The sequence below is a fragment of the Petaurus breviceps genome, unplaced genomic scaffold (genome assembly GCF_028583685.1).
Source record: "Petaurus breviceps papuanus isolate PSGF00001 unplaced genomic scaffold, PetGlider_PUasm1.0 38, whole genome shotgun sequence".
NCBI lineage: Eukaryota > Metazoa > Chordata > Mammalia > Diprotodontia > Petauridae > Petaurus > Petaurus breviceps.
In genome coordinates, this window is record NW_027186304.1 from 38,163,432 (window position 1) to 38,190,406 (window position 26,975).

The following is a 26,975-nucleotide window of genomic DNA, read 5'->3' on the forward strand; positions in this document are numbered from 1 at the left end:
ATAATGTGTATGGAAGAACTTTACAAAACTATAAGGTGGCATTTGACAGCACATATTAGTGAGTAGAGGACTTGTTGTAGAGTCAGGAGACTCGAGTTTGGATCTTGGCTCTGACCCTTACTAGCTGAGTGATTTTGAGCAAGTTTTCATGGTCTCTCTAGGCCTTACTTCTGTATGGGATGATCTCCAGAACTGAAGCTCTATGACTGTGTTATTTTTGTGCATTCTGATTTGAGGTAGCGAGGATCCACACAACATCAATTAAAGGTGCAGATATGTAGAATAAGTGAAATATATTTGGTATTACTCTTCCTATCACCATACAGATTTGCATTTGGGGATCTTTGCCTGCCTCCCAATAAGCTGGGGTCGTGGCATAATAGACAGAGTGCCGACCTTGGAGACAGGAAAAACTACATTCAGATCCTCCCTTACACACTTACTAGGTATGTGACTGTAAGCAAGTCATTCTCAGTCCTCAGTTTCTTTGTCTATAAAATAGGAAAAAGAGAGCCTGCTTCATAGAGTTGTTGTAAAGATCAAATAAGCTAATATATGTAAACTGTTTTGTAAACTATAAAGAGTCATGTAAATATTAGCTGTCATTATTATAAATAGTAAATATGGCATGGTGAATGGAGAGCTGCCCTCAGAGTCAGGCAAATCTAGGTTCAATCCAGTCTTTGCTACATACTGGTTTTATGATCCCGGGCAAGTCATTTAATTTTCTATTTGCCATAGGCAAGTCCAAGTTTCAGAAAAGGTACCAATTTGTTTTGGTAGAGGAAGTTTTCACCACAAAGACTTCCAAATACTGGCAACACCGAGGGCCAGTCTCTATCAATTATGATACTGGAAGCCTGAGAATGCCTCAGATTTAGCATATGGCGGGTTAGCCATCATACAAGGTCAACACAATTATATTGTGGAGCTTTGTAAAGAATTGGAAACTAGTAGACTTTACTCAAATTCTATAAATGAAGTTCCCACACTCTCATATAAACATAATACTTTTGCTATTTCTCAAATGTATGCATATAATACAAACTTTTTAATAAAAATTCCCTTTGTGAATGTACTTAGTTCCTCTTCCAAGGCCAGAACAGATTTTTGTGCCAAGCTTTTACTCCAAGACCTTCTTTGATTGATTGCTTTGACTCCAAGATTCCACATGTTGGATTATTTTTCCCCAATAGGGGTATTGCCAGTGCCAGCTTTATGTCAAAGGTCCTACCTGCAGCATCTGTAAGCCATTATACTGGAATCTGGCAGGCGAAAATCCTGATGGATGTTCAGGTAAGATTTCTTACGCACAGCTCTTGGCCATATTATGACTTCTTTTAATGTTCTTTATCACAGTGGCTGAGCCAACCCAAGCTTTTCATTTTAGTTAAAGCTGTGCCCCTAAAACTCATTAGGATGTTTGGATGATTTCACCTTCTGCTAGAAATTCTGTCAGCTTAAAATCTCCACAGCAGATTGATGGCCCTGGTCTCCAGCCATATTTCATTGACCACTAAGGCAATAATTAACTAACTGTTTTCTTACCATGGGTCTCCAGTTCATCCTCTCTGATTTCGTTTTATGCTTCTGTTGATATTGGCCTGAGAATTTTGAATTCAATTTAGTTCAACAAACATGCAGAGAACTGTGTATTTGCTCAGAGCACAGGGCTAGGTCCCTAGGAAGATGTAGAGATAAAGAAAACATTGTGGTCCTTGTCCTCACAAACGTCAAAACTTAAAAGGAAGATAGAGTACTTAGAGAAATAACTATAATACAAAAAAGGGAGTATTATAAGTGCAGGAAAGAAATATGAAGATAGTATTATGTGACATTCAAGGAAGAAAATTAAATTTTCTGATCGGGTAAATCAGGGAAGACTTTATGAGGTTCTGAGGTGAGACACGCAAAAGAGAATGAATTGGAGGCAGCATTAGTGTTCCAGGAATAGGGAACAATGAGAATATAGTCTTGGAGTCAGGAGAGTACAGGACATGCAGTAATCATTTTACTAAAGCACAGACGACACCACTGTGGTGTAACAGAAAGACAGGGGGCATCAGATCATGGAGATGCTCAGGATGGGGCTGAGGAGCTGTTACTTTATTTACTTTATTCAGTAAGCCATAGGGAGTGACTGAAAGAAGCAGAGGCAGGTATGATCAATAAGATTTGTGTGCTTCCAGAATCTTCTGGCAATCACATCAAGTCAGCATTGAGCAAGTGTCCACTAAATGCCATGTGCTGTGCCAAGCCCCAGAGATACAAAGAAAGGCGGAAACACAGGCACTGCCCTCAAGGTGCTTACAGACTAATGGGAGAAACAACATGCAAAGAACTCTGTACAAACAAGATAGAAATATAAACATTGATCTGTGTATTTATGTATGTGTATAATATGTACATATACCTATTATATGTGTATATAAATGATATATGCAAATATCTTGTTTGTATATAGTTAATACTATATAATATAAACATATACACATATAATACACATACACAGATTATATGATTGCAACCAATTTCTCTGATTGTAGATATATATATATGTGTGTGTGTTTACATGTATATACATATATGCATCCATCAATGTGTGTATCCACATACCTAGAATTTCTCCTGTGGGTGTATCCACATATGCATACACATATAGGATAAATTAGAGATAATCTTAGAGAAAAGGCATAAGTATTAAGGAAACTTCTTGTAGAGGTGGGATTTTATCAGAGACTGGAAGGAAGCCAGAGAGGTCAGCAAGCAGAGATGAGGAGGGAGAGACATCCACACTTGGGGGACAGTCAGTGAACATGCATGGAGTCTGATGGTGGAATGTTTTGTTTGGGAAACAGCAAGGATGCCAATGTCTCTGGATCATGCATTTGCTGCACATGAATAACCCAATCCTCTGACTGAGTCAAAGGTTTTGTGATAATCAGGGGAAGCATTACATGGAGCTTTCAGGCAGCGTTTTCACTAATCAGCAAGTTAATAACTGGTTGTTCTTCATATCTCTGGGACGTTGGGGGCATGTGCTTTCTGTTCCTCAAACAATATTGCCTCTCATATATCTGTAGATTTTGTTTTAGTGATACAAGCCACGAATATTTCATTAAAAGTAAGTGACGTGTAATTGACCATTTTGGGGAAAAGTTTCTGGTGTTCCCATCTTTTTCTTTTCATTTTCTTTTTTATTCTGAGAACATAAAAAGATGACTCTCTATGAAACTAAATCTCTACTTCATACTGCTTGCTTTAAATAATTATATGGATATACAATAAATTCCACATATAACTTTCAAAACTGTCCTACTTGTATGGACTTCCTTTTGAACTTCCTTCTGTTCTCTTCTGAGCATTTAAAATAAATAAAGTTTATATATAATATATAAATATATATTATATGTATCCTTTTATTTTTGCCATTACTAATCTAATAGCATCAATATAAAGGATATATTGACAAGAGAAAGGCAGAGAGGATACTACACTGGTCCAGGAAAGGTAGTAATGAGGGCCTGAAATGGGGGCAAGGGGGCATTAGAATAGAAAAGATGTGATAGATATTCTGCACATGGGTAACTGGGTAAGAGGTATTGCTATTAACAGAAATAAGGAGTAGGAGTTAGAGCAAACAGGTTTTGGGGAAAGATGATCAGTTTGGGGCATGTCAAATTTGAAATAGAGGAAGATACTAAACAGAATAAAGTTATCACCTGTTCATCCCAAGACTGTGTCAAGAGTCTTTGCTTTGGAGTTGGTGGACCAGGGTTTGAATCCATCCCTGACGGTTACTACCTCTGTGACCTGGGACAGATCATTTATCCTTTCTTGGTCTCAGTTTCCTAATCTGTAAAAGGAGCAAGGGTGGACTAGATAGCCTCTGAGGTTCTTTCCAGAACTTAAGTCTTGACCCCATGAACTTTAGCCTAGATGTCATTTAAAATTCTGCCAATCTATACCTCTTGCTTGTAGTGCCCACAAGCCATCTATTACTAACAAGATGCAGTTGGTATTTATCTGCCACAAGGAAGTGTTTAAAGTGCCAGAAGTATGTGGCCATATTTCCACCAAAAATGTCATGTAAATGTTAGACTGCAGACATTCCACATCCTCTGAGCCATGGGGGATGTCTTCTTGTAAAGCTTTGTCCAAAGGTTTTTTTTGTAGAAGTGATCATTTTATATTGTCTGTCTTCACAGCGTGCCAGTGTGATGTGACTGGAACATTAAGTGGAGTTGGAGAATGTGAGCAGGTAATATGAAGAGTGCTGTCTGACATAGGAGCCAACTACTATAGAAACCAATTAGAGAATTCCATAATGGAAATAACTGATGACCCAATAGTTATATGCAGGGGTGTGCTGGTAAATGTTTAATAGCTAGATTTCTGAAGAAAAAAAAAAGGTATGCATGACACACACTTTTAAGTTGGCATTTAATTTGCATTCTTAACACATTCTCTGTCACTTTCTAAAGTCTAAAAATCATTAAAGCAGTAAATTAATCAAGCCCTGATTTCTGAGACGTAAATGCTCAGATTGAAAATTTAACAATCAGCTTTTGAGAGCCAGCTCAAGCTAACTCCAGCACACCTCTGATTGTATAATATGTATCGATTGCATGTGTATTTTAAGATTCTTCACGCATTGTTGGAGTTTTACAATGAAATCTTTGGTAAAAATAATTTTAAAAAAACCATTCTTGCTTGACTTAAAATATTTTCCATTTTAAATCAAGTTTAAATCCTTGTGATTAATTATTCATTATTAGTAATAATTATTATATATAATATATAATTATTAATAATTAAATCATGTGCTTAATTATTCTACAGAGAGAGGGTGAATGTTACTGTAAGCCTCATGTCTGTGGTGGTTCCTGTAATGCTTGTGAAGATGGATATTTTGCTCTGGAAGACAGAAATTACTTTGGGTGCCAAGGTAAATTCTGTTCTGGTGGGAACTATATGGATGTAGTACAAGTCTGGGTGTATCAGGGGTGTTCAAAATATTTCCCTTTGGTCACTGTGTGGTTTTTCAGCTTTGTGTCCCTAGAAGCCAGTGCTTTGTGCATAGTAAATGTTCACTAAATGCTTATTGGGGGCGCTAGGGGGCGCCATGGCTAGAGCTCTGGGCCTGGAGTCAGGAAGACCAGTTCAAAATGGCCTCAGACTCTTGCTAGCTGTGGGACCCAGGTCACTTAACCACTTTCTGCCTCCATTTCCCCAACCATAAATGGGGATAATAATAACACTACCTTCCAGTGTTTTATATGAAAATAAAAGGACTTGAACCCAGGGCTTTACAGTCAGTTCTCTGTTTGTTGTGCCATGCTGCTAACTATTATTGTGGGTAGCTAAGTGGCACTGTGGAAAGAGCTCTAGACCTGGAGACAGGAGGGCTCATCTTCATGAGTTCAAATCTGGCCTCAGATACTTACTAGCTGTGTGACCCTGGGCAAGTCACTTAACCCTGTTTGCCTCAGTTTCCCCATCTGTAAAATGAACTGGAGAAGGAAATGGCAAACCACTCCAGTATCTTTGCCAAGAAAACTCCAAATAGGGTCTCAAAGAGTTGGACATGACTGAAAAATATCTATCATCATTACTGCCATTATTATTTTTATTTTTATGCCATAGATATGTAAAGAGTAAATCACAATACACTGTATGTGAGTACTTCCACTCAGTTGCAGCATGCTATTAGTTTGGGATTATGTGGTATTTAGTTGGGCCCCCAATGATGTCAGAACATCCTTGGAACCAGATATCTGTGAAGGACCCAATTAGGCTAGTATCAGGTTACAATATCAAAGAATCACAGACTTACAGAGTTAGAGACTCAAAGTGCATCTCATCCCACCTGAACCTGAATGGGAATCCATCTCTATCGCATACCTGACAAATGGCCACCCCGCCTTCCCTTGAAGACCTCTAGTGACGAGGAATTCTCTACATATATAATTGCATCTGTCTTGTAGGGTGGTTGTAAGGAACCCGTGAGATCATGTATGTAAAGCATTTTGCATGCCTAAAAGTACTAAATAAATGAGAGCTATTATTCTTACCTTCCAAGGCATCCCGTTTCACTTGAGTAACTCTGATTATTGGGAATTTTTTTCCCTTTCATCAAGCTTAAAACTACATGACTACAATTGTGCTCAGTGTTCCTGGTTCTGCTTGCTGGGACCAGGGAGAATGAGTCTTAACCCTCTTCCATGTGACAGCCCTTCATATATGTGAAGGTAGAAATATCATAGCACATGTGCCCCTCATCCCACCCCCCAAAGTCTTACCTTCTCCAGGCTAAAAAATACCCAACTGATTCTCATTTGGCATAGTTTTGAGGCCCTTGCCATCTTGGTCACCCCTCTCTGAACTCTCTCTACTTTGTCAATGTTTTTTTCTAAAAGGGGTGAGTAAGTGTTCCTGTAGATAGAGTGCTTGTCATGGAGTCAGGAAGACCTCAGCTCAGATTCTACAGCAGATGCTTTATGAGCTATATAACCTCAGGAAAATCAAAACGTCAGTCTGCCTTGGTTTTGTCATCTACAAAATGGGGATAATACTGCTTACCTCTCAGGGTTGTTGTGGGGATGAAATGATATGAGTTGTAAAGCACTTTGCAAGCCTTGAAGTGCTATATAAATGCTATTATTAATAATATTGTCATTATCATTATTATTATAAAATGTGGCAAAAGAAATGAATACATAACTCCAGGACAGGTTATAACAGGACCATCACCTCCTTTGCTAAGGACTCTATGTCTTTCTTTAGTGCAGTCTAAATACTTAAAGAAATTAATTCACTGGAAGGTCAAATACTGAAACTGACACTTAAATACTTTGGTCACATAATGAGAAGAAGGGACTTATTGGAAAAGATCCTGATGTTGGGAAAGATTGGAGGCAAAAGGAAAAGGGGATGGCAGAGGATGAGAGGACAGACAGTGTCCTGGAAATAATGAACATGAGCTTGGCCAGACTTTGGGAGATAGTGGAGGATGCAAGGGCCTGGTGTGCTATGTCATGAAGAGACAGACATGACTAAATGACTGAAAAGTAACAGAAAGCGATGTCACCTTGATGGTTTGTTTTGAGTTTGCATGATAGAGCTATGGACTTGTAATGCCAGGCACAGGAGCTTTCCAGAAGAACTGCTACTGTGAACAGCTTTTTAAAGGTTCTGATTACTCAGTATAGTGATCACTCTATTCTATAACAAAAGCAAAACATCCATAGAAAATCAAGGTACAGCATAATTCAAAATACAGCATTCACCATATTCACCTTATCACAGAAAATCACAATATAATATTCACAACATAGTCTCAAAGTAAAATAGTCGATCTTAAGTTAATTCAATCAGTCACTCATCAGTAGTATCAAAGTACACAGTCAAAGTCTTCCACTCTTGGGGCAAAGTCTTGATTAACTCAATCAGTCACTTATCGGTAACAATAGTCAAAGTACTCAAAGTAAAATCAGTCACTTATTCAGCAAAGTCTTACTCAGTATCATACACAAAACTCTCCACCCCTTAGGTCACTAGTAAACTATAATTCCATAATTACTCTGTACCCAAGGAGAGGTCTTTTCTTCGTCTTGACTTGGGGCCTGTTCTCAGATTCCCTGGATCCCCTTCCATGGTCCCAGATTCTACCTGGATTCAATGGCAGACATCCCAGTTCCTTGACCAGCTCTTTGGGCAGGTCCTGCTCCACACTGGTGTTCACAGGGGCTGGTCCATGTCAGCTCCTTCACCATTTCTGCTCCAAGGAATTCAAGGCTCAACCAAGCCACAAACAAACAAAATCTCAGCATCCTGATCATGCTTCAGTCACCTGGGCTCTGAGCTCCTGGCTCCTGGCCCCCTGGGCTCCTGGCTCCTGGCTCCAGGGCTCCTGGCTCTGGCCTCCTGGCTCTGGGCTCCTGGGATCCTGTTCAGAAGAAGCTCCACCACAACAAGTTTTCAGGACTCAGTTCTCCATTCTTCTGTAGCTGTTCTGATGAGGGATGGCTCCCAATAGGTTCAGCAGGAACTCTGATCTTATCTAAGACCAGAAAACCTTTGATTCAGTTTTGAAAGAATTCAGTAGGCCTAGGCTAACTTGGAGTCAGAGTTGTAAAAGTTTATTGTACCCTTTACAATGAGCAAGAGTCCTTTAGAGGGACCTGAAACCTTAAAGGGGTAGAATTAAGGTTTTTATAGGATAATCCATAGTAGAATCCCTGCCAATTATGCTAACTAGATGATTAAGGGTGGGATTAGGGAGGAGTTAAGGTGGGGCCAGTGTTTAAAGGAACATGCATTTTTAATGTAACTGTACAGGCATATTGCCCATGATTCACTGGGAAAAAGCCCAAGGGGGGGAGGGCTACCTGGAGGTGTGGTTTTAGGCTTGAAACGTCACTAAGTCAGCTAGCGGTCAAGGGCTGACTGAGAAGTGCCCAGTTTGCCACCCATCAGTGTCATGTTTGACAAGATTGATGTCTGGAAACCAAGGCTCTTAAGGAGTTAACCCAGAGATAGGGTACTGAAGGATTCATGGGGGCAGCGGGACACTATACAAGGGGGAGATAATAGTTGCCTAAGGTGGAATATTTATAGATACTTTTGTGAAGGATTCATAGGTGTAGCTTGTTATTGTTCCAAGCTGAGATAATTCATGAGCTGTTGCTGGGCAGAGTTAATGCTCTGAAGCTGGGGTGGGGGGGGTGTTATGATTTTACAAACTGGTTTTACAAATTGGTATTACAAATTGATGTTACAAACATAGATCCCAAGCACCCCATCATTACTGATGTTACAAACTGATATTACAAATATAGATCCCAAGTACCCATCAGTTCTGCCACCAGATCTCAGTCTCAAGGAAATTCTGACTGTGCCTCTCTGGGGCTTTTCTTATATACACAGTATTACCTACTTCACTTCCTTCAGTTAATCCCTTCCTGTTACATCAGTTAACAGGAGACAGGAGTTCATACCTTCTGTTCCCCCAATCAGAGGCTTGATCAGTTACTAAGTGTTAAGTACCTGCTACTTTTGCCAACACAAAAGGGATCTTCAAATGCAAAATTACATTACCATTACAGAACTCTGTCCTTTAGTCCTGCCCTTCTCTCTCTCTGCCTCTCTGTCTCTCTGTGTTTCCCTGTCTCTGTTTCTCTCTGTGTCTGTCTCTCTCTCCCTCTGTGTCTCTCTGTGATTCCCTGTATATCTTTCTCTCTCTCTGTGTCTCTCTGTCTCTGGCTCTCTGTTTCTCTCTGTCTCTGTTTCTCTCTTTGCTTCTCTCTCTCTCCTTCTCTTCCTTTCTCCCTCCCTCCCTCCTTCTCATAGGATTTTTAAACCAGTATCTTTCATTCCTTTCTCATGCTTTGTCTGTGACCTGCTGCAACAAGAGTGCTAAGTGAGACATTCTATAGTGGTACCTCTCATAGCACCCTCAGTATGATGGATGTTCAATAAATTTTGGTCGATGTGACTTAATGACTGTGTGATCATGTTAAAGGACAGCCTAGACAGAAATGGACAACAACATAAAGGTACAAATTAGGAGGAAAAGAGCCAGGAACCATAGCAAATTACACTTGTGAGAAAAAGAAAATAGTTTGACTGAAAAATTGGGGAACAAAAAATTAGAAATTATTAAATAGAGTGCTTGACATATAATTGTTATTCAGTCATTTTTTCAGTTGTGTCCAGCTCTTTGTGATACTATTTGGGGTTTTCTTGGCAAAGATACTGGAGTGCTTTGCCATTTCCTTCTTTAGCTCATTTTACAAAAGAGGAAATGGAGACAAACAGGGTTAAGTGACTTGCCCAGGGTCACACAGCTAGGAAGTGTCTGAAGTCAGATTTGAACCCAGGAAGATGAGTCTTCCTCACTCTAAGTCCAGCATTCTATCCACTGTGCCATCTACCTGTCCTAATAATCACTTAATAAATACTTATTATTATTGTTGATGATGATAATTTAGTGCTATAATATTTAGAATAAGACACCACAGGCTTTTTTAAAATTACTACATAAAATGTTAGGTAATATCAAGTTGCCAATTTATTAAGATCCATCTTACAAACAACTTCTATATACATTGGTGCCCTAGAGACTCCTTCCTCAATTTCCCTCTCATATCCCCTACCCCAGACCTTTTTTTTCTTTCCTAATTTAGTATCTGGGCTTCCAGATAATCTCTTAGTTCTAACTAATTATGAAACCTAGAACATATTTGACCTAGAAAGGCACCTCCTGTTCTGTAGATGTAGAGAATTAACATGTTGTAGGTGACCATGAATATCACTATAAATATAAGCCCTTCTTCTCCCCTTCCTGCTCTGTCCCCACATGCCACCTAAACACCAAACGGAGGATCAGGGACTCCTTTCCTTGTTAGGGCCTTTCGCTCCCCGCAACATTCTTTCTGTAGGTGAAGAGAGGGTTTCTCTTGCTGCTAAAAGGTGTCAAGATAGGAAATTTCATAGGATTTAGAGCATCTGGTCTTGCAAATAATCTAATATAACCCTTTCATTTTTAGTATTAGGAAACTAAAACCATGGCAAGTTAAATGATTTATTCAATCAAGATCATATAAATAGCAGAGAATGATCTAGAACCCTCTGACTTTAAATCCAGAGCCCTCTTTCCTATCTGTGTTTCCTGCTACATTCCATTACTGTCTGTCTTCTCTCTACTTAGTATTCCAGAAAGACACACTGCTTGTATTCCTGGAATATTTAGTAGGAACTCAGAATGCATTTTCCAAAACAACATTTAGAAATAATAGAAAGCTGTAATTAGCTGAGAGAAATTATTTTACTATTATATTAATAACAAATTATTAATTTGGGATCCAGGCTTTTCTCCTTTATTTCCTTGTTTAAAGTTCAACCTCTGTAAAATGTCAGTCTTTGAAAGACATGACTGATTGATAAGATTGCCCTAACTCTTGGGGTCCATGCTCCTCAATCTTAGGCAGGACCCCACCCAACTAGGAAACCTTACTTCTGTTTAAAGTATAAACAGAATCTACTCTGGACTAATTATTACTCCTGAGGAAAAGAGGTCCTGTCCTTGTACCCTTCCATTTGAGTTTAGGGTGACCCAGCTCATGAAGGAGAAAACCAACCAGAGTGGTCTGGATGGAGATGGATTCCCCTGTCCAGAATGCTAGAGGAGGCAGTCTCAGGATCCATTCACATTTTCATCAGGAAGAGCTCAAGACTTCTAGCCCACCTCTTCATTAAATATCCACCAATCAGGGTTGATTTGTCAAGGGCCCTTTCAAGAATTATTTAAGGCTTTCAGGCTCCCCACATTTGGTCTTTGGTTACCAAGAGAAACCACTAAACATCAATTTATTATTAGCCTAATTAACAAATTGATTATTAATTACCCAGGGTTGTTCAGGGTTTTTCATTCATCATGTAGCTCTACCTTCTAGATACATTAAGAGTTAAATAGACTTTTGTGGTATGATCTGGGAATTGAGCCTCCATTTAAAAAAAATAATAATACCCATATATTTGTATATAACCTTATGGGTCCCAAAGTGCTTTCATCCCAACAACCCTATAAGGTAGGTGGTAAATAGGGATTGTCCCTGTGATTTCAATGGTATAGGGAATTCCTGGATGAAGAAACTCACTCTGCTGATGGAGACAGGCCCCTTTTATTGTCTCAGAGTGTTGAGAGATCTCTGGGCTTTCAGATAATCTCTGCATCTAACTAATCTAACTTAAGCCCAGAGCATTGAGAGGACTTGCTCAGGGTCATATTGACTGGTATGTATCAGGGGAAGGACTCAGAACCCATATTTTCCTGACTCCAAGTTTAGTTCCCACATTGCTCATACAATATCATTTGTATGGGAAGCCTTATTTCAAGTCTAAGTTACCAGCTTTGAATTGAACTCTTGATACATAATCAGACTATCTATATTCTTTAAAATGTCAGATGAATGGGCAGTATTTGGGAAGAAAGCAAGTGTGTCTTATTTTATGGAACATCTGGTCATCATTAACACGATCATCAATTTTGTTTCTACTTCTCATGAGATGGATAAAGAAAGGAGCCATAGAAATCTGTGTTTAAGAATGACATAATGAGTGGCCAGGCACCTTTTGAAAAAATGTTTCAAAATAAATGTTGTTTCTCAATTTTCAGGATGCCAGTGTGACATTGGGGGATCTGTCAACTTTATGTGCAATGACCTTTCAGGAGCCTGCCAATGTAGGGAACATATCGTGGGTCAGTCATGCCAACAGTAAGTCTTACTCTCAGGCTTATTTCGTGATTTCTGTTAATGTTAACAGTATCATAGCAGCTAGGAGGACATTAGGAATAATCTAGATGTGAAAAAATCTAAGTTATATATTTTTTAAATGAGATCTAAATTTATTGCGGCTGGGATTTGAACCTGTGCTCTTTCTGGTCTAGAATTGAGGTAAAGTGAGAAGCTGTTCTGAGTTTACATGGGGATCCATTGTAAACTGGTGTTGGAAGACAAGCTTAGAAACTTTGAGAGCTTCTGTACCTCAAATACATTTCCCTCCAATTAACCCAGACCAACTTCACTGGTAAGTCATCAGAGATCAGAAATGACTAAATAATCATAGGAGCATCAATTTAGAGCAGCAAGAAACATCAGTGGCCATCTCGTCCAATCTCTTCATTTCACACATGAAAAAGCGGAGGCCCAGAGTGTTTCAGTGACTTGCCCATGGTCTCATGTAGAGTTCAGAGGTGAGATCTGAACCCAAATTCTCTCACCTCTCACCTCCTTCTGCCCCCAAAACATTGGCCTCGTAATTTTAGCCTAAGGAGATTTAGAAGTGGAGATAAATTAGATTCAGAGGCACCATGGGGCTCACCTTGCACACTTTGATGTCCCTCTCTGAATCAACAACCAACCCTGTGTAAGAGTGATCTAATGAGAAGAGCTGTGGAGGAGGGACCAAGAGCCTCCTTGTCCGAATTTCAGCCCAGCCAATTATCTACCTGTTTGCAGGACTCAGACAAGTGATTTTAGCTGTCTGAGCCTCAGCTTCCTCATCTGTAAAAAGAGGGGCCTGGACTGGATGATCCCCTACACCTCTTTTGGCCTGTGTGCGAGTGAAACCAAAGGCCAAAGGGTGATAACTGGGGGTCCACCGACTTGGAGCACTGGCATTCCTGATATCCCTTTATCCTGGTGGACGTAAAAGCTTTGAAAATGTCCCTGGCAATGATCTCCTCCACTCCTAAGAATTAAAATGAGTAATTCTGGTGGGTACAGAAATTATTCTGTTGCTTATCTTCTTTACAATAACATTAGTCAGTCTGTCTAGTCAACAAAGATTCAGTGGATAGACCACTGGGCCTGGAGTTAGGAAGACCTGATTTCAGAACTGGCCTCAGATACTTGCTATCTATGTGACCCTGGGCAAGTCACTTAACCTCCATTTGCCTTAATCCACTGGAGAAGGAAATGGCAAACTCCTCCAGTATCTTTACCAAGAAAACCCTGTGGCCGATATGGCCCACATGGTCATGAAGAGTCGGACACAACCGAGTGACTGAACAACAAACACAAAACATTCCTGAGTCTGTGAAAAGCACTAGGTATACAAAAAAAGCAAAAAAAAAAAATCATCCCTGAAGACCTAAGTTCAAATCTGGCTTCCAGCCTTTAGTCATGTGCAAGTCACTCTGCTGGCCTCAACTTCCTCATCTATAAAGTGGGGATGATAACGGCACCCACCTCCCAGGGCTGTTGGGAGGATAAAGTGGCCTAATATTTTTAAAGCTCTTTGCAGATCTAAAGGGCTATAGCAACACTGCCAGTTACCATTGTTCTTCATGTCCTGAAATTCCACAATATGCAGAACATTTGATAAGTTGCCTGCGACCTTTGAAATCCCTGTGGCATTAACTTAAAGTTGCAAAAATTTCAGATCCGTGTGCGACCATCCTTGGTTGCCTATCAGTGTTATTACTAAAAAAAATTGTTTTAGGTCTGTCCAAAGGGCAAATTAACCACTACTGGAGTGGAGTACCACTACATTGTAATAAGACCCTGACTGTGTGATTCAGCTCTTCAGGGGAATACTTTAATTTTGAAAGAAAAAACAAAGAACAAAAAGAAAAGAGAACCCTGCCAGGTTTTTTAATAGGCATTTCTAATTAGAAATCCCTGCTGGTCAATTTAATGCATTAATGTTATGTGAGCAAGATTAATTCTAAGCTTAAGAAAACACACACACACACATCTTGCTACAGAGAGATTACTTCATTTACCACTTAAACCTGGGTGAAAGCAAAGCAACCTTTAGAATAAAAGTACACAAATTTCACAGGCACATTTTTCAGTCTATGTCAGTTTCATTGCATTAAATTTAAATTGTTTTACATAATATTACATAAAATAGTATTTTAAAATATGCTTGCTTCACTCACCTCTGAAACTGCATTTGGCACAAGTCAATTTAATCACATAACAAAGTGACATATAATCAAAGTAACAAAGAATCTGCCTAAAAACGTTTTCAGTGTAAATTTCAGGAAGGAGAATGGCAAGGAAACACAATTGTTATATAATTTATTAATCTGATAGGTCATATCTTTAAAGGAAAATAACTTAACCTTAAATTACTTGGTTATTGATAACCCTTAGAATATATTAAAGGAAAGAGATGCCTGTAGCCCATGCAAAAATAATTTACCTGTTACAGTTCCTCAGGCCTCCGCTAAAGACTAATTCTGATGCCACATCGTAGCATAGAGGTGACTATGATCTTCGGAGGGTATGTCAATGGAATTCAATCTCTAGTAGGTCCTAGCAAATTGAATGGACCTGTTGTTGTGTAGTGGTCCATAAAGCTACTGATTGGATGTATGTATTCCCAGGACCAGGCTAGCTAAGGTTAGAGAGGCTCTGCATCAAAGGGTTAGCCATTAAGTGATATATTTGGAGGGCCACAGCAACCCTGGAAACCGTCTACTGATAAGTAGAGGGGAGTATAATCTATTCTAGATATATAGGATGCCTGGGGCACAGTACCTAAAAGTTTATGTTTATATGCTTATGTGAAAAGAAAGCAATCCTATATAAAGAAGAAAGAAAGGAAGAGAACCATTGCCCTTGTTTCCTTCGATGAGACTATATAGAATTCCATACAAGGTTTCTTGGCAGTAGCCATTGGGATAAAAGGACAGAGGGTAGGAAGATGACAGCTTGTGCGATAACTTATGAGGAGCAAGATACCCAGTCCTTCTAAGAGCCTAAGTAGCTGCATCCATGTTTATTTTCAATTTTTCAAAGGCCGGAAGACAATTATTATTTCCCTGACTTACATCACATGAAGTTTGAAATTGAAGATGGCATGACACCTAATGGAAGAGAGGTTCGGTTTGGCTTCAGTCCTGCAGAGTTTCCTGATTTCAGTTGGCGAGGTTATGCGCAGATGACCCCGGTACAGGTAAGCCCATTGACAACAGATGGCTTGATGAAAGAACCAACTTCATCAGTCACAATGAAGACGAGATGAGATGAGAGAGTGTATGTAGAATGCTTCACAAACCTTCAAGTGTCCTGGATATATCTCTTATAATAGCTATGTATTATTAGTTATCCTCTTAATTCCTCACCCAGAGCACTAATACTGATGGTTTAGTAGAGCTAACCTTCCATAGGCATTATTCTGTCTTCTAGTTCAAAAGAACAGGAGACACCAAAGAGAATGTTTAAATTGTGTATTAATTAATTACATATGTGACGATGTCACAATACATTTAACCCTTATTGGTCACCAGTAAAGTCAGAAGAGGAGGAGTTAAAGAATGGGTGACTCCTTTTGGAGGGTCTTTTGAGAGGCAACAGATTGAAAAAAAAAAACTAAACAAAATACCATCACTGGAATGAATCAACTTACTGTAGTCCAAGAGAAATAGGAAAAAGGGTCAACTGCGGGAAATACCAATTTACTGATCACACTATATTTATGGGCACCCTATTTAAATATTGAAGATTATGTTTGCTCCTTCAGAAATGTTTTTTCAGACTTGCCTATTTTGTTGAAGATTCTGGGGAATAGAAATTGTAAATTACTGTGGAATATTAGGGGTAAAGTTACATTATCCATGATCATATTTCATTCTCTTTAATTCTGTTCTCGTTTCTCTTCCATTTTTCTCATTCTCAAAATTTTATATTTATAATGCACAGTAACTGAGAAAATAAGAAAATGCCATACTAGAAGGAAAGTCTCTGGTTTCTTAATCTCTTTTCTTTATTTCTTATTTAAATTGTGTTTCTTATTTGATTTCAACTAGAAATAAAAAGATTTTAGAGCACCAGCCCTGGAGTCAAGAGGACCTAAGTTCAAATGCGGCCTCAGACACTTAACACAAAACCAGCCATGTGACCTTGGGCAAGTCACTTAACCCCAATTACCCCTCCAAAAAAGTAAAAAAGAAAAAGATTCAGCCCTCTGGATACTTATGTAATCATTGTATGCCCATTTGGGAGGATGTTGTCATTGAAAAATATTGAATAATTGACCTTCTGTCTATCCTGAAGGCTACTGGTTGACTGGATAATCCCTTCTTCTCTTTTTCTAATCCAGTCTCTATCATGCCTTCATAATGAAAAGGAAAGAATGACATTATTTTGTTATAATGGGTGTGTGTGTGTGTGTGTGTGTGTGTGTGTGTATTATTGTTGCTCTTGCTGAACTCAAGTGGGAGATACCTTTTAATTTAAAAAATCTCGCATTTTCTATCTCCAACAAACTATGATTCTTTAATGATTTCATTTTCCTATTTTTATGCCTTTGAAATTATTTTCTTCTCCATTAAAATAAAATCACATTGATAATGTTGGTGATATTTATCCTTATGGTGGTCTCAGTGATTCTCATGATCTATTTGCCATTTCATATGGTCCCTCAAACTGCTACTAGAAATCACTGACTCAGATGCTCAACGTTTCTTGGTTTTCAGCTGCTACCACCAAAATTTAGTTCCTCTCGGTACCTCACCTTCTTCTATTCTTCTCCATCATTTTATTTCTTACTCTGACCCCATTTTTTTGTTTGAGTTCTCAATCATTTTACTGACCATCTCCTGCATAATTAGCACTATAGTCAAATTTCTTCCTCACTTTTTTTTCTGAATTTTTCTCCATAGTTTGCATTTACTACCTCACACTTGATTTTGTATTGGGATAAGCAAGAGAACATTTGTTCCTTATTTGTTTTTAGCATTTTATAAGCTTATTTTCATGGGTTACCTCTAACCTGGTGTCTCCCATTCATATGTTAAGCTCACTCAAGATTCCTTGATAAATATAATCGAGTCAACAAGCATTTTTAAGTGCTACTGGGAATACGGTGTAGTTATTTAATTGCATTGGGAATACAGTGGAGGTATTTAGTCGCACTGGGAATACAAATGCAAGCAAAAAGAAAGACAATGTTTTTCCCTCAAGAAGCTTATATTCTAGTCAGGAAGACAACACATAAAAGGAAGTTGAACATAGGAGAAGAAAACACTCACTTTAGGGGGATTGATGGAGAATGCCAAGAGGCATGCAGCCTGGTGGGACAGCACAGAGATAACCTTATTCAATGATTCTCGGTGTACAACCATCAAGCAAGGCAAAAAAAAAAAAAAACCAACTGTGCCTATATGGAGTCAATAGAAAAGAGATTGTCAAGAGATATTAAGGCTCTCCAGGTACTTCCTCTTTGTGGATGACATTATATTGACTGCATCAAGCCCAGGAATGGGATACAGTGTGGAAGAAAAAAAATAAAATTTAAAATACTGTATGTAGTAGGCATACCTCTGGAGGGATGGAGGAAGAGAGAGAGAGAGAGAGAGAGAGAGAGAGAGAGAGAGAGAGAGAGAGAGAGAGAGAGAGAGAGAGAGAGAGAAAAGAGAGACAGAGAATGAAAATCTAAAGGGACTGAAACTAATCCTGCTTTGAAAATTTCTCTGCCCAACACTTTTTCTGGCTACAATCTATAAGGTTCAAAAACACAGTTCCATAATTGAAGTCAAGCAGAAGTGCTAAACTTAGGTAATGGTGTTTGATTCATCAAACAGAACTATAGTAACTACCTTTTCATGCCCTCTTGGAGAATCTTGGTTCTGAAACTATTCAATCCCTATTTTTTTTTTAAGCAATTGGGGTTAAGTAACTTGCTCAAGGTTACATGGCCAGTTATTTCTGGGTGTGGTGCTGAGTATCTGAGCCCAGATTTGATCCAGGTCATCCCGACACTGGAGCCGGTGCTCTTACTCGCTAAGCCACCTGGCTGCCCCTTCAATCCTTGTTTAAGTAGTCTTTCCAAGGACTTACCTTTCTACCCAGTCAAAAAAGAACTCAATTAATTGAATTAATCAAGGGGATCCTCTTAGTCTGATCATTACCTTAATTTTTGGGAGCCTAATGAGAACCCCCCTTTTAGAAACTGGTTCAGGGGTAGGGAACCTGCAGCCTCAAGGCTACATATGGCCCTCTAGGTCCTCAAGTGTGGCCCGTTGACTGAATTCAAACTTCACAGAACAAATCCCCTTAATGAAAGGATTTGTTCTGTAGAACTTGGACTCAGTCAAAAGGCCACACTTTTACTTAGACCCTCTGTAAGAATGATGTGAAAAAAATTTCAGTGCAAGACACAGGGAATTAATAGTCAAGGAAAGACTGATAAGGTTTCTCACTTAGATGAGACCGACAACTTCAGACTAAAGCACTTTCATCATCATCATCAAAGTTTGCATTTATGATGCTCTTTAAAGTCTGAAAAGCACTTTTACAAATGTTATCTCATTTTATCCTCCCAACAGCTCTGGGAAATAGGTACTATTATTATCCTGATTTTATAGGAAATTGAAGCAGACAAATATTAGGGGCCTTCTTCAGGGTCCCATAGCTAGTAAATACTTGAAACCAAATTTGAATTCAAGGCTTACTAAAAAACAACAAAATTTATCAAAGTATTTTTGAGGAATTCAGCTCTCTAAAAGTACTTGCATAAATGCTGCAGATAATCTTGTTTCTTTGAAAGATTCATGGTCTTGTTAATTTGGCTACTGTTGTCACTGGAATGAGGCAGCTACGTGGTACAGTGAATAGAGTGCCAGTAAGGAAAACCTCAGTTCAAATCCATTCTCAGACACTTACTAGATGTGTGACCCTAGACAAGTCACTTAATCCTGTTTGCTTCAGTTTCCTCATCTGTAAAATGAGCTTGTAATGGCAAACCACTCCAGTATCTTTGCCAAGAAACCACCAAATGGGGTCATGAAGAGTCAGACATGACTGAACCACAACCATGTGCCTTCACAACATGACCATCCTGTCTCCCTGCCTGGTGGTACATTTCCTTGACATTTTTTTACCCCAACTTTTGTGGGCAAGTCCTTGTTGCTAATATACTGCAACCTACTTACTTCAACATTCATCTGTCCATTGTGTTTTGGATTCTTTTCAGAAAAATTTACCCCCATTTTACTCAAGAAGGTGGCACAGTGAATGATGGGCCTGTAATCAGGAGTTCAAATCCAGGCTCAGACACTTACTAGCTTGTGTGACCCTGGGCAAATCACTTAATCTCTCTCAGTTTTCTTAACTGCAAAATGGGGATAATAACAGCACCTACAGAGTTGTCACAAGAATCAAGTGAGATTTATTCTTACACATTTTACAGTTAGGTTTTAATTTTACAAACTTAAATTTTAAATGTTTTAAAATATTTTATAATCATAAATTCATTATTCACAAATAATATTTGTAAAGTGCTTAGCACAATGCTTGCTATATAGTAGATGCTGTATAAATGCCTATTTCCTTTCCCTCCTCCCTCTTTTTCTGAGACGGTGGTGTTCTATGATGTGCAGTTTGCCTCAGTCTTCTCTTCTATAAAATGGGGATAAATAATAGTACCGACTTCATAGGGTTGAGAAAATATTTGTAAAGCACTCTGCAAAAATTAAACCGCTATGTAAATGCTGGATGGAAGCAAAATTATGAAACGTGCTATTTGTCGTAGAGCTCTCCTGCTTCCCGTGCTCTGCCCCTCCTTTGTCTCAGTGCTCCCTTAGTGGTAAGTCACTCCTGTGCCTTTGCCAGAAAACTCCAGATGGGGTCATGAAGACTCAGACATGATTGAAATGATTCAACAAGAACTAGAACACACACACACGCACACACACGCACACACGTGTGTTTGTGTTGTTTTTCTATTCAGTATCAATGATCCTATTCAAAGGCATCCTTTATTCTCCAAGTCACCCAAAATAATTATTCTCATTGTCCCAGAGGCCACATGTATCCTTTGGGGTTGGTGCATCCTTCCTGTGACATGTTGGGACCTGGAGTTTTGGTTCAAATTCTCTAGCTTGTGCAGGCTATTCCTTGGGGATTACAAAGCTTGGCAGGGCTCTCTGTAAGCTTAAAGGGTCCATTGTCTGAGCACCTGCAGCACCAAAACCAATCTATTTCATTTCCCATTAGGTGTGGTCGGTATCCATAGGTACCTTTGATGAAAAAGAAAGATAATTCTCTTTTCACAGGTAAATGAATGAGGGTCCTACTCGGATACCACCTCACCAGAGAGGGGTGACCCTGGGTTCTCAAAAACTATGCCAAAAGGCTCTGAAAGATTCTGCCAATCTGGAAAGTGCTGGAATATGCGCACTGACAGACTGACTCTGCCGTCCAAGCACCAAGCTCCCAGAGATGTTCATTACCAGAGTGTTGGTCCCTAGGTGATGAATTATTTCTTAGGCCACAGTAACTCATGAAATCGTCTGCTAAAGTCTGAGGGGGGTTTTGGTCTGTGTTAGTAGAGGGATCGCCAACATCTGATCACAGATGTCAATTTTGAAGCCTTGAAACATTTGGATTTTGACTGCAGAGGGATTCACCCATCCTCTGTTCATCCATACTCCACCTTCACGGCGTCTTCCTACGGGAGTGGGGGGCAGTAGTAATGCGCCTTCCTCTTTTTCTTTTCCTTCTTTTTCTCTTTCCCAGCCAGAGGTGGTTGTCCCTGTCACCGTGGCTTCCTTTAAGCTAGGTCATCTAGTGCTCCACTATGTCAGCCTGGTTACAAAAAGATCAAAAGGGAGGATCTCAGTTGCTGGCTCTGACTCTAATTGTAAGTGACTTTAATCTGCTGTTAGGCTGGTCATCCTTCTGCCTTCACCTTCCACACTTGAGTATTGCTGTCCATTCAGCTGCCAACCTGCTTGGTCATTGAGGGTGTCCATGTTGAGTGTGTGTGTGTGTGTGTGTGTGTGTAACTCATAATACAAAATCAATATTTGGCTGATGGGGCTCCTAACCCATTGTCTAGTCCATATTTTATGGATGCCGTTGTCTATTAACTTCCATTTTACAGAACGAAGTGATGATAACATTGAATGTGGAGAAATCAAACCAATACTTATTTCGTGCTGTTCTGAGATATATTAACCCTGGAACTGAAACAGTGTTTGGTCACATAACTATTTATCGGTCCTGGTCTAAAGCAGGTAGGTATACGTAAGCCTTTCCTGAACATCCCAATAGCTAGTGTTCCCTCTCCCCACCCAAATCATCTCACATCTATTTTGTATATACCTATGTATGAGTATATTATCTCCTCTTATGCTTAAAGCATAAGCACCTTGAGGGCAGGGTTGTTTCATATTTTATCTTTGTATTCCTGTCTCCTGTATAACGTCTGGTACATGGTAGCCACTTAATAAATGCTTGCTGATTGATCAACCAGAGGAATACTTCCTCTATTTTTCTAATTTGCATGCATTTTAAAAATGTTTTTTACATCTATTGCTTTAAAAATCAGTTCTCCAAATGCCCTTTCCTCTGAGAATTTGCCTTTCTTTAAAAAGCTTTCTCATATTTATGTTTAACTACACATTTATAATTATTAGTTATTTGTTTATGATTCATTTTCTTGAAACTGACAAAATTGAATACCATTGGATTACAAGCAGGGCATATAGCCATCTTTATATTTTACCTCTGGCTTTGGGGCCAGGAGACTTCCCTGGAATCCAGGTGTTTGGAGGGGTAGGGGGGGTAAGAAAAAGAAAAAAAAAAGAGTGAATTTGGGTAGGATAAGCATAGTGGATAGGGTTTGGGTGTTTGTACTCTTTCCCACCAGGGAATTTCCCAGTAGCTTCAAGAAAGACTTAGGGAGAGCTCCAGTTTTGCTCAAAAGACCCACAGGATTCCTTCTGAATTGAAGGGAGCCTGGGGTGGTGGGGGCAAGAATGGACCCATTCCCTTGGTTATTTTCTTTCAGACTGTGCCAGGCCTAGAGGAGGCTAGGTTGAGTGATAAAATTATTATGTAGTTAGCCTCAAGCTTAACAATTTGGGTTTAGTTGAAACTTGTATCCTATTCCAAAAATAATATTTTACTTAATAAATATTGCACAGGTGAGCCATATTTAGGAAAGGATAGAAAATGTTTCCACTAACTCATGGGGAAAAAAATCACAAGTTCAAAGCAACCGACAAATTTAGTTTGGGGTGTTTTGAGAGTGATATAATGTGTTCAACTCATCTCCTTTTAAAAGGAAATTCTTAAACAAATAATATGTTAAAATGATGTATTTTTTAAAAAATTCTTACTTAGATTTCAACCTGATTTGTGTTCTTAAGTATTTTTGAAAATTTAATATAGTATAGAGTTTTAGTAATGTATTTCTCTTCACTGTACTTTTTATTCACCACGCTTTCTTATTCTCCTTTTCTTTTGTTGATGTTTTGGTCAAGGTACCTGGGAAAGAAGCATCAAAGTTCCCACCCCTCCCCTGTTTAAATAGGAAATGGTCATGACTTCTTTTCTCCTGTCTTCTAATTCACTGCTCTTCTAGACACATGCCAGCACTTTGTTATCATTTGTACCTATTTGTTTGTACACAATTGTAGCGCCAATGCAATATTCATGGCGCCAATGGTGACTGTAAATATGCTGACATAGTGCTCAATTGCAAAATGTAACAGACTCTCCATATATAAGATAGAAGCAAAACATTTATTCAGACATCATAAAACTGAATCCCAACACCAGGAAACCAAATCCATCATAGCAACATAGAACTTAACACACTGCAATGTAGCAGAGAGCCACACCATCCATTAGCCTTCCCACAAACAAACATTTATTCACAAGCCTACCTGTCTGCCTGCCATCCTCTCTCCTCCCTCCATCTATCATCTCTGACTCCCAACTTCCTGTGGGCTCTGCTCTACCCTTCAGCAAACTCCTCCCACCACAGGCTCCATGTGATTACAGTCAGCCTATTAGGGGGCAGGGAAAATCTTCAAGTCAGGGAAGGTCTTCAAATTCCCTTAGGCTTATTAAGGGTCAGGGAAGATCTTCAAATGATCATTACCATTACAACAATTTTCATTTACTTGTCATTTGCTTTGTTATTATTCTTATTCACTATTTCTCCTCCTGTATTAGATTTATGCACCAATGATATTTGTAGCTATAAGCTTTCTGAGTGCAGGGACCATGTTTATTTAAACAAATTGACAAAATATCATTTCTAGGACCACATAGTACTTTGGATTTATTTTTCTAGATTTTACTCTTTTCTATACCCTAAAAATCAATAACTGATGAGATCTAATGAAGCTTATCTTATACTGGAATAGCCTCAGTTTAGATCAAGAGGATCGATTTTAAGTCTTAAATAATAATTTTTCACGTCATAGCAACATAGGGATTTCCTTACATCCCAACTTAGTTTCTCCAACTTTCTCTATGAAATTATTTACTAAACATTTGATCTTTCCCATGAGAAAGAGATGATTTAAAGAGATTAAAAGTACAGTGAGTCTAGATTTTCTTTGATTATAGAAGACAGGAATAGCATCAGACCAAACTATAAAGCATACTGGCACAATATCATAATTCTACCTCCGTAACCTCAGTGTGGTGGCCTTGTCTTGCTTAGAGTACAAGGAGGGAGCTGTAGGTACAGGGAGGAATAAGATGGAAGGAGGAGGAAGGAAAGAAAGAATCAATTTTTAAATAGGTTTTTAGAAGTAAGGACCTTTGGGAGTTTGAGTTTAGAAGACCAATAAAAATTTGTAATCAAGCTATGTCCAGATTAAGTCTTATTAATAGGTTTATTTTATGATTTGTGTCAATCAATGCTTATAGATTTATAGGAGATAAAAAGACCTTTGAGATCTTCTTGTCCAACTGTTTTATCTTACAGATCAGGAAAGTGAGAGACAGAGAAAGGAAGTGCTTATCTGAGATCACAGAGTTAGGCTATGTCTAATCCAGGTGTCCTGGCTTCTTACCCAGTGCTCTTCTAGGCACACGCCAGCACATGTCAGAAAGAAAGAAGGAAATGGAGGAAGGAAGGAAGGAAGGAAGGAAGGAAGGAAGGAAGGAAGGAAGGAAGGAAGGAAGGAAGGAAGGAAGGAAGGAAGGAAGGAAGGAAGGAAAGGAGGGAAGAAAGAAAAGGAGGGAAAGAAGGAAGAAAGGAGGGAAGGAAGGAAAGGAGGGAAGGAAGAAAAGAAGGAGGGAAAGAAGGAAGAAAGGATGGAAGGAAGGAAAGAAGGAGAAAGGAAGGAAGATAGGAAAGAGACAAACGTTTATTAAGCACCTAATATATTCCAGGCACTGTGCTAAGCACTTTACAAATATCACAAAAGGCCCTGGGAGGGGGTTGTCATTTTACAGCTAACGAAGTTGAGGCAAAGAGAGGTTAAGTGACCTTCCCAGGGTTATACAGCTAGTGAGTGTCTGAGTCTAGATTATAATTTAGGTCTTCTGAGGCTAAGCTTAGTGCTCTATCCACTATCCACCTAGCCAACTTTTAAGGGAACAAAATCGATGTTTCATCTTAACTAACCCACATAACTTTCTCGGATATGTACCCCAGTGCTTGAAATGATAACTTTGGCAGCTACAAAAATATCTTCATATTCATTCACTCAATGAACCTGTTGAATGTCTCTTGGGTACTCAGTATGTTTTCCCCCTGACAGGTGCTGTTCAAAGCAAAGAGATTGTCTTCCTGCCTAGCAAAGAGCCAGCTTTTGTCACTGTCCCAGGAAATGGTTTTGCAGATCCATTTTCCCTCACTCCAGGAACATGGACCGTTAGTATAAAGGCTGAGGGCGTCCTTCTGGTAAGACAGTGGTTCTGAATAAAGAGATTTGGGTGTGATATTTTTTCAAAGCAAGTGCTACAAGAGAGTATGACCTATAGTGGCAAAGAAGGTTTTCCTGGTAGATTAAATATGGAAGTTGATGATATTCATTTTTAAGGGATGAATACAGGATGGCTCCTTCTCACAAGAGATTTTCCAGTTTTGATGAAGTATCATGTATAGATTGCAGAACCTATTCCCTGCTAGCTAAAAACAACAGAAACCTAGGCAATTATAGCATATAATTGATAAGATCGACTAATCAAATCTATGTCTTTTTCATTCAAAAATCCACTTGGGGGTTTCCATTATAAATCACTCTCTCCCTTTCTAGTAATTAAATAGGATGAAGCTAAAGAGTAAATAAGTACCACAAATTGAGTAAAAATCCTCTGTTGTGATATTTACTTTAAGTATACCATAATCCAAGGATCTGTATCTGTGAATACTCTTTCCTCCAACACCATTGTAAATGGTCTGGCTCAGAATGTGACTGCAGTTCATTTGAGCCTGTACAGTCTATCATAAGACCCATGTTTCAAGTTCAGTAGGATCCTCCCAAGATGACAGCTTCTGGCATAGCCTTGGAAATATGGTAAACCAAGCAGGCCTTCAACAAGTTGCTTCTTCTTTCATCATTCAATACTTGGACAATATTTTGTTGCTGAATCGAGTATCTTAAAAAAAGAATTTATCACCAATAGTTATCAAGCTCCTAAACTTCATATTCTTTTCTAGTCCCTTGTCTGCCACAGTGATCTACATATACCAAGTGCCTCATAAATGTTTGTTGGATATTGGATTAATGAGCAAAAGTTACATCATACAAAATCACATATAAGTAGGGTTATTATAGGGGAAACTCACGTATATGTGTATGTATATATATATATATATATATATATATATATATAGGGTTATTATAGGAAAACCCATAATGGAATTATTCCTCTGAAGGTTATTTTGGGAATCTAATATATTTGACCCCTTTTTTAAAATAAAAAGGTATCCCAAAAAGTGTGGGTGCAGTTTTAGACTTTGGCACCTTTATTAATGCTGTATGTTGGCTAAGTGACCCTGGGCAAGTCACTTCCCTTCTCAGCACCACTGAGCACTGTCTCGGTCTGAAAATTGCAGAACAATTCCTGTATGCATCGATAGAGGAAATTTCCTCACTGGGAATTCTATATATCAATGAAGTCATATTTCAAGGTCAAAAATGTTCTGTCTATCACCTTTCTAGTCAGAACTTCTTAGGGCAGTCATGAGTCCTCACTTGGTGCAGTGAATAGAATACATCCGCAGTGTGCTGATTGCATCAATCTCTCTTAGCTGAGCCAACAAGTCTTTTCTCAGAGCCAAGGAACATGTGGTCAGGGAGCAATCATTGCTAATGATTAGAATTGGCTGTTTTATCAGGCCAAAGAGAAAAACACAAGAATGAGATGATGTTTTCCATGTAAGCACTCATCCCTGGGTCTTAGAACCCTAACCTCTGAGATATTTGATGGCACAGATATTACAGGAATATTTGCCAAACAAGAGATAGCATTCAGGACATTTGTGGCTGATGGTGCTGGTTGGGGTGACCCAGGAATGAATGGGGATGTTTATACCAAGAAGCACAACTTGGTATAAACAACACTAAGAGAATGCACTAATAGGAATTACGTATATGATATAAGTGAACATCATAGCCCTGGGGAATCAGTAGTTGGGTAAGACATGCAGTGATTCAAATCTGGAGGAAAGGAGGAAATGAGCATTTATTAAGCACCTACCTC

At 39.0% G+C, this 26,975-nt stretch overlaps 1 protein-coding gene across 2 annotated transcripts in view; it reads left to right on the forward strand.

Annotated features, from left to right (window-relative positions):
* The window catches only part of LAMA3 (laminin subunit alpha 3), a 343,942-nt gene that overhangs the window by 141,248 nt on the left and 175,719 nt on the right, over positions 1-26,975 (forward strand). For both annotated transcript variants that reach the window (XM_069099797.1, XM_069099798.1), the window contains exons 18-24: positions 1,197-1,296; positions 4,209-4,261; positions 4,843-4,948; positions 12,179-12,278; positions 15,315-15,471; positions 21,403-21,535; positions 25,028-25,170. In XM_069099797.1, coding sequence (XP_068955898.1) covers positions 1,197-1,296; positions 4,209-4,261; positions 4,843-4,948; positions 12,179-12,278; positions 15,315-15,471; positions 21,403-21,535; positions 25,028-25,170 — 792 coding nt within the window. The remainder of the gene's footprint in view (positions 1-1,196; positions 1,297-4,208; positions 4,262-4,842; positions 4,949-12,178; positions 12,279-15,314; positions 15,472-21,402; positions 21,536-25,027; positions 25,171-26,975) is intronic.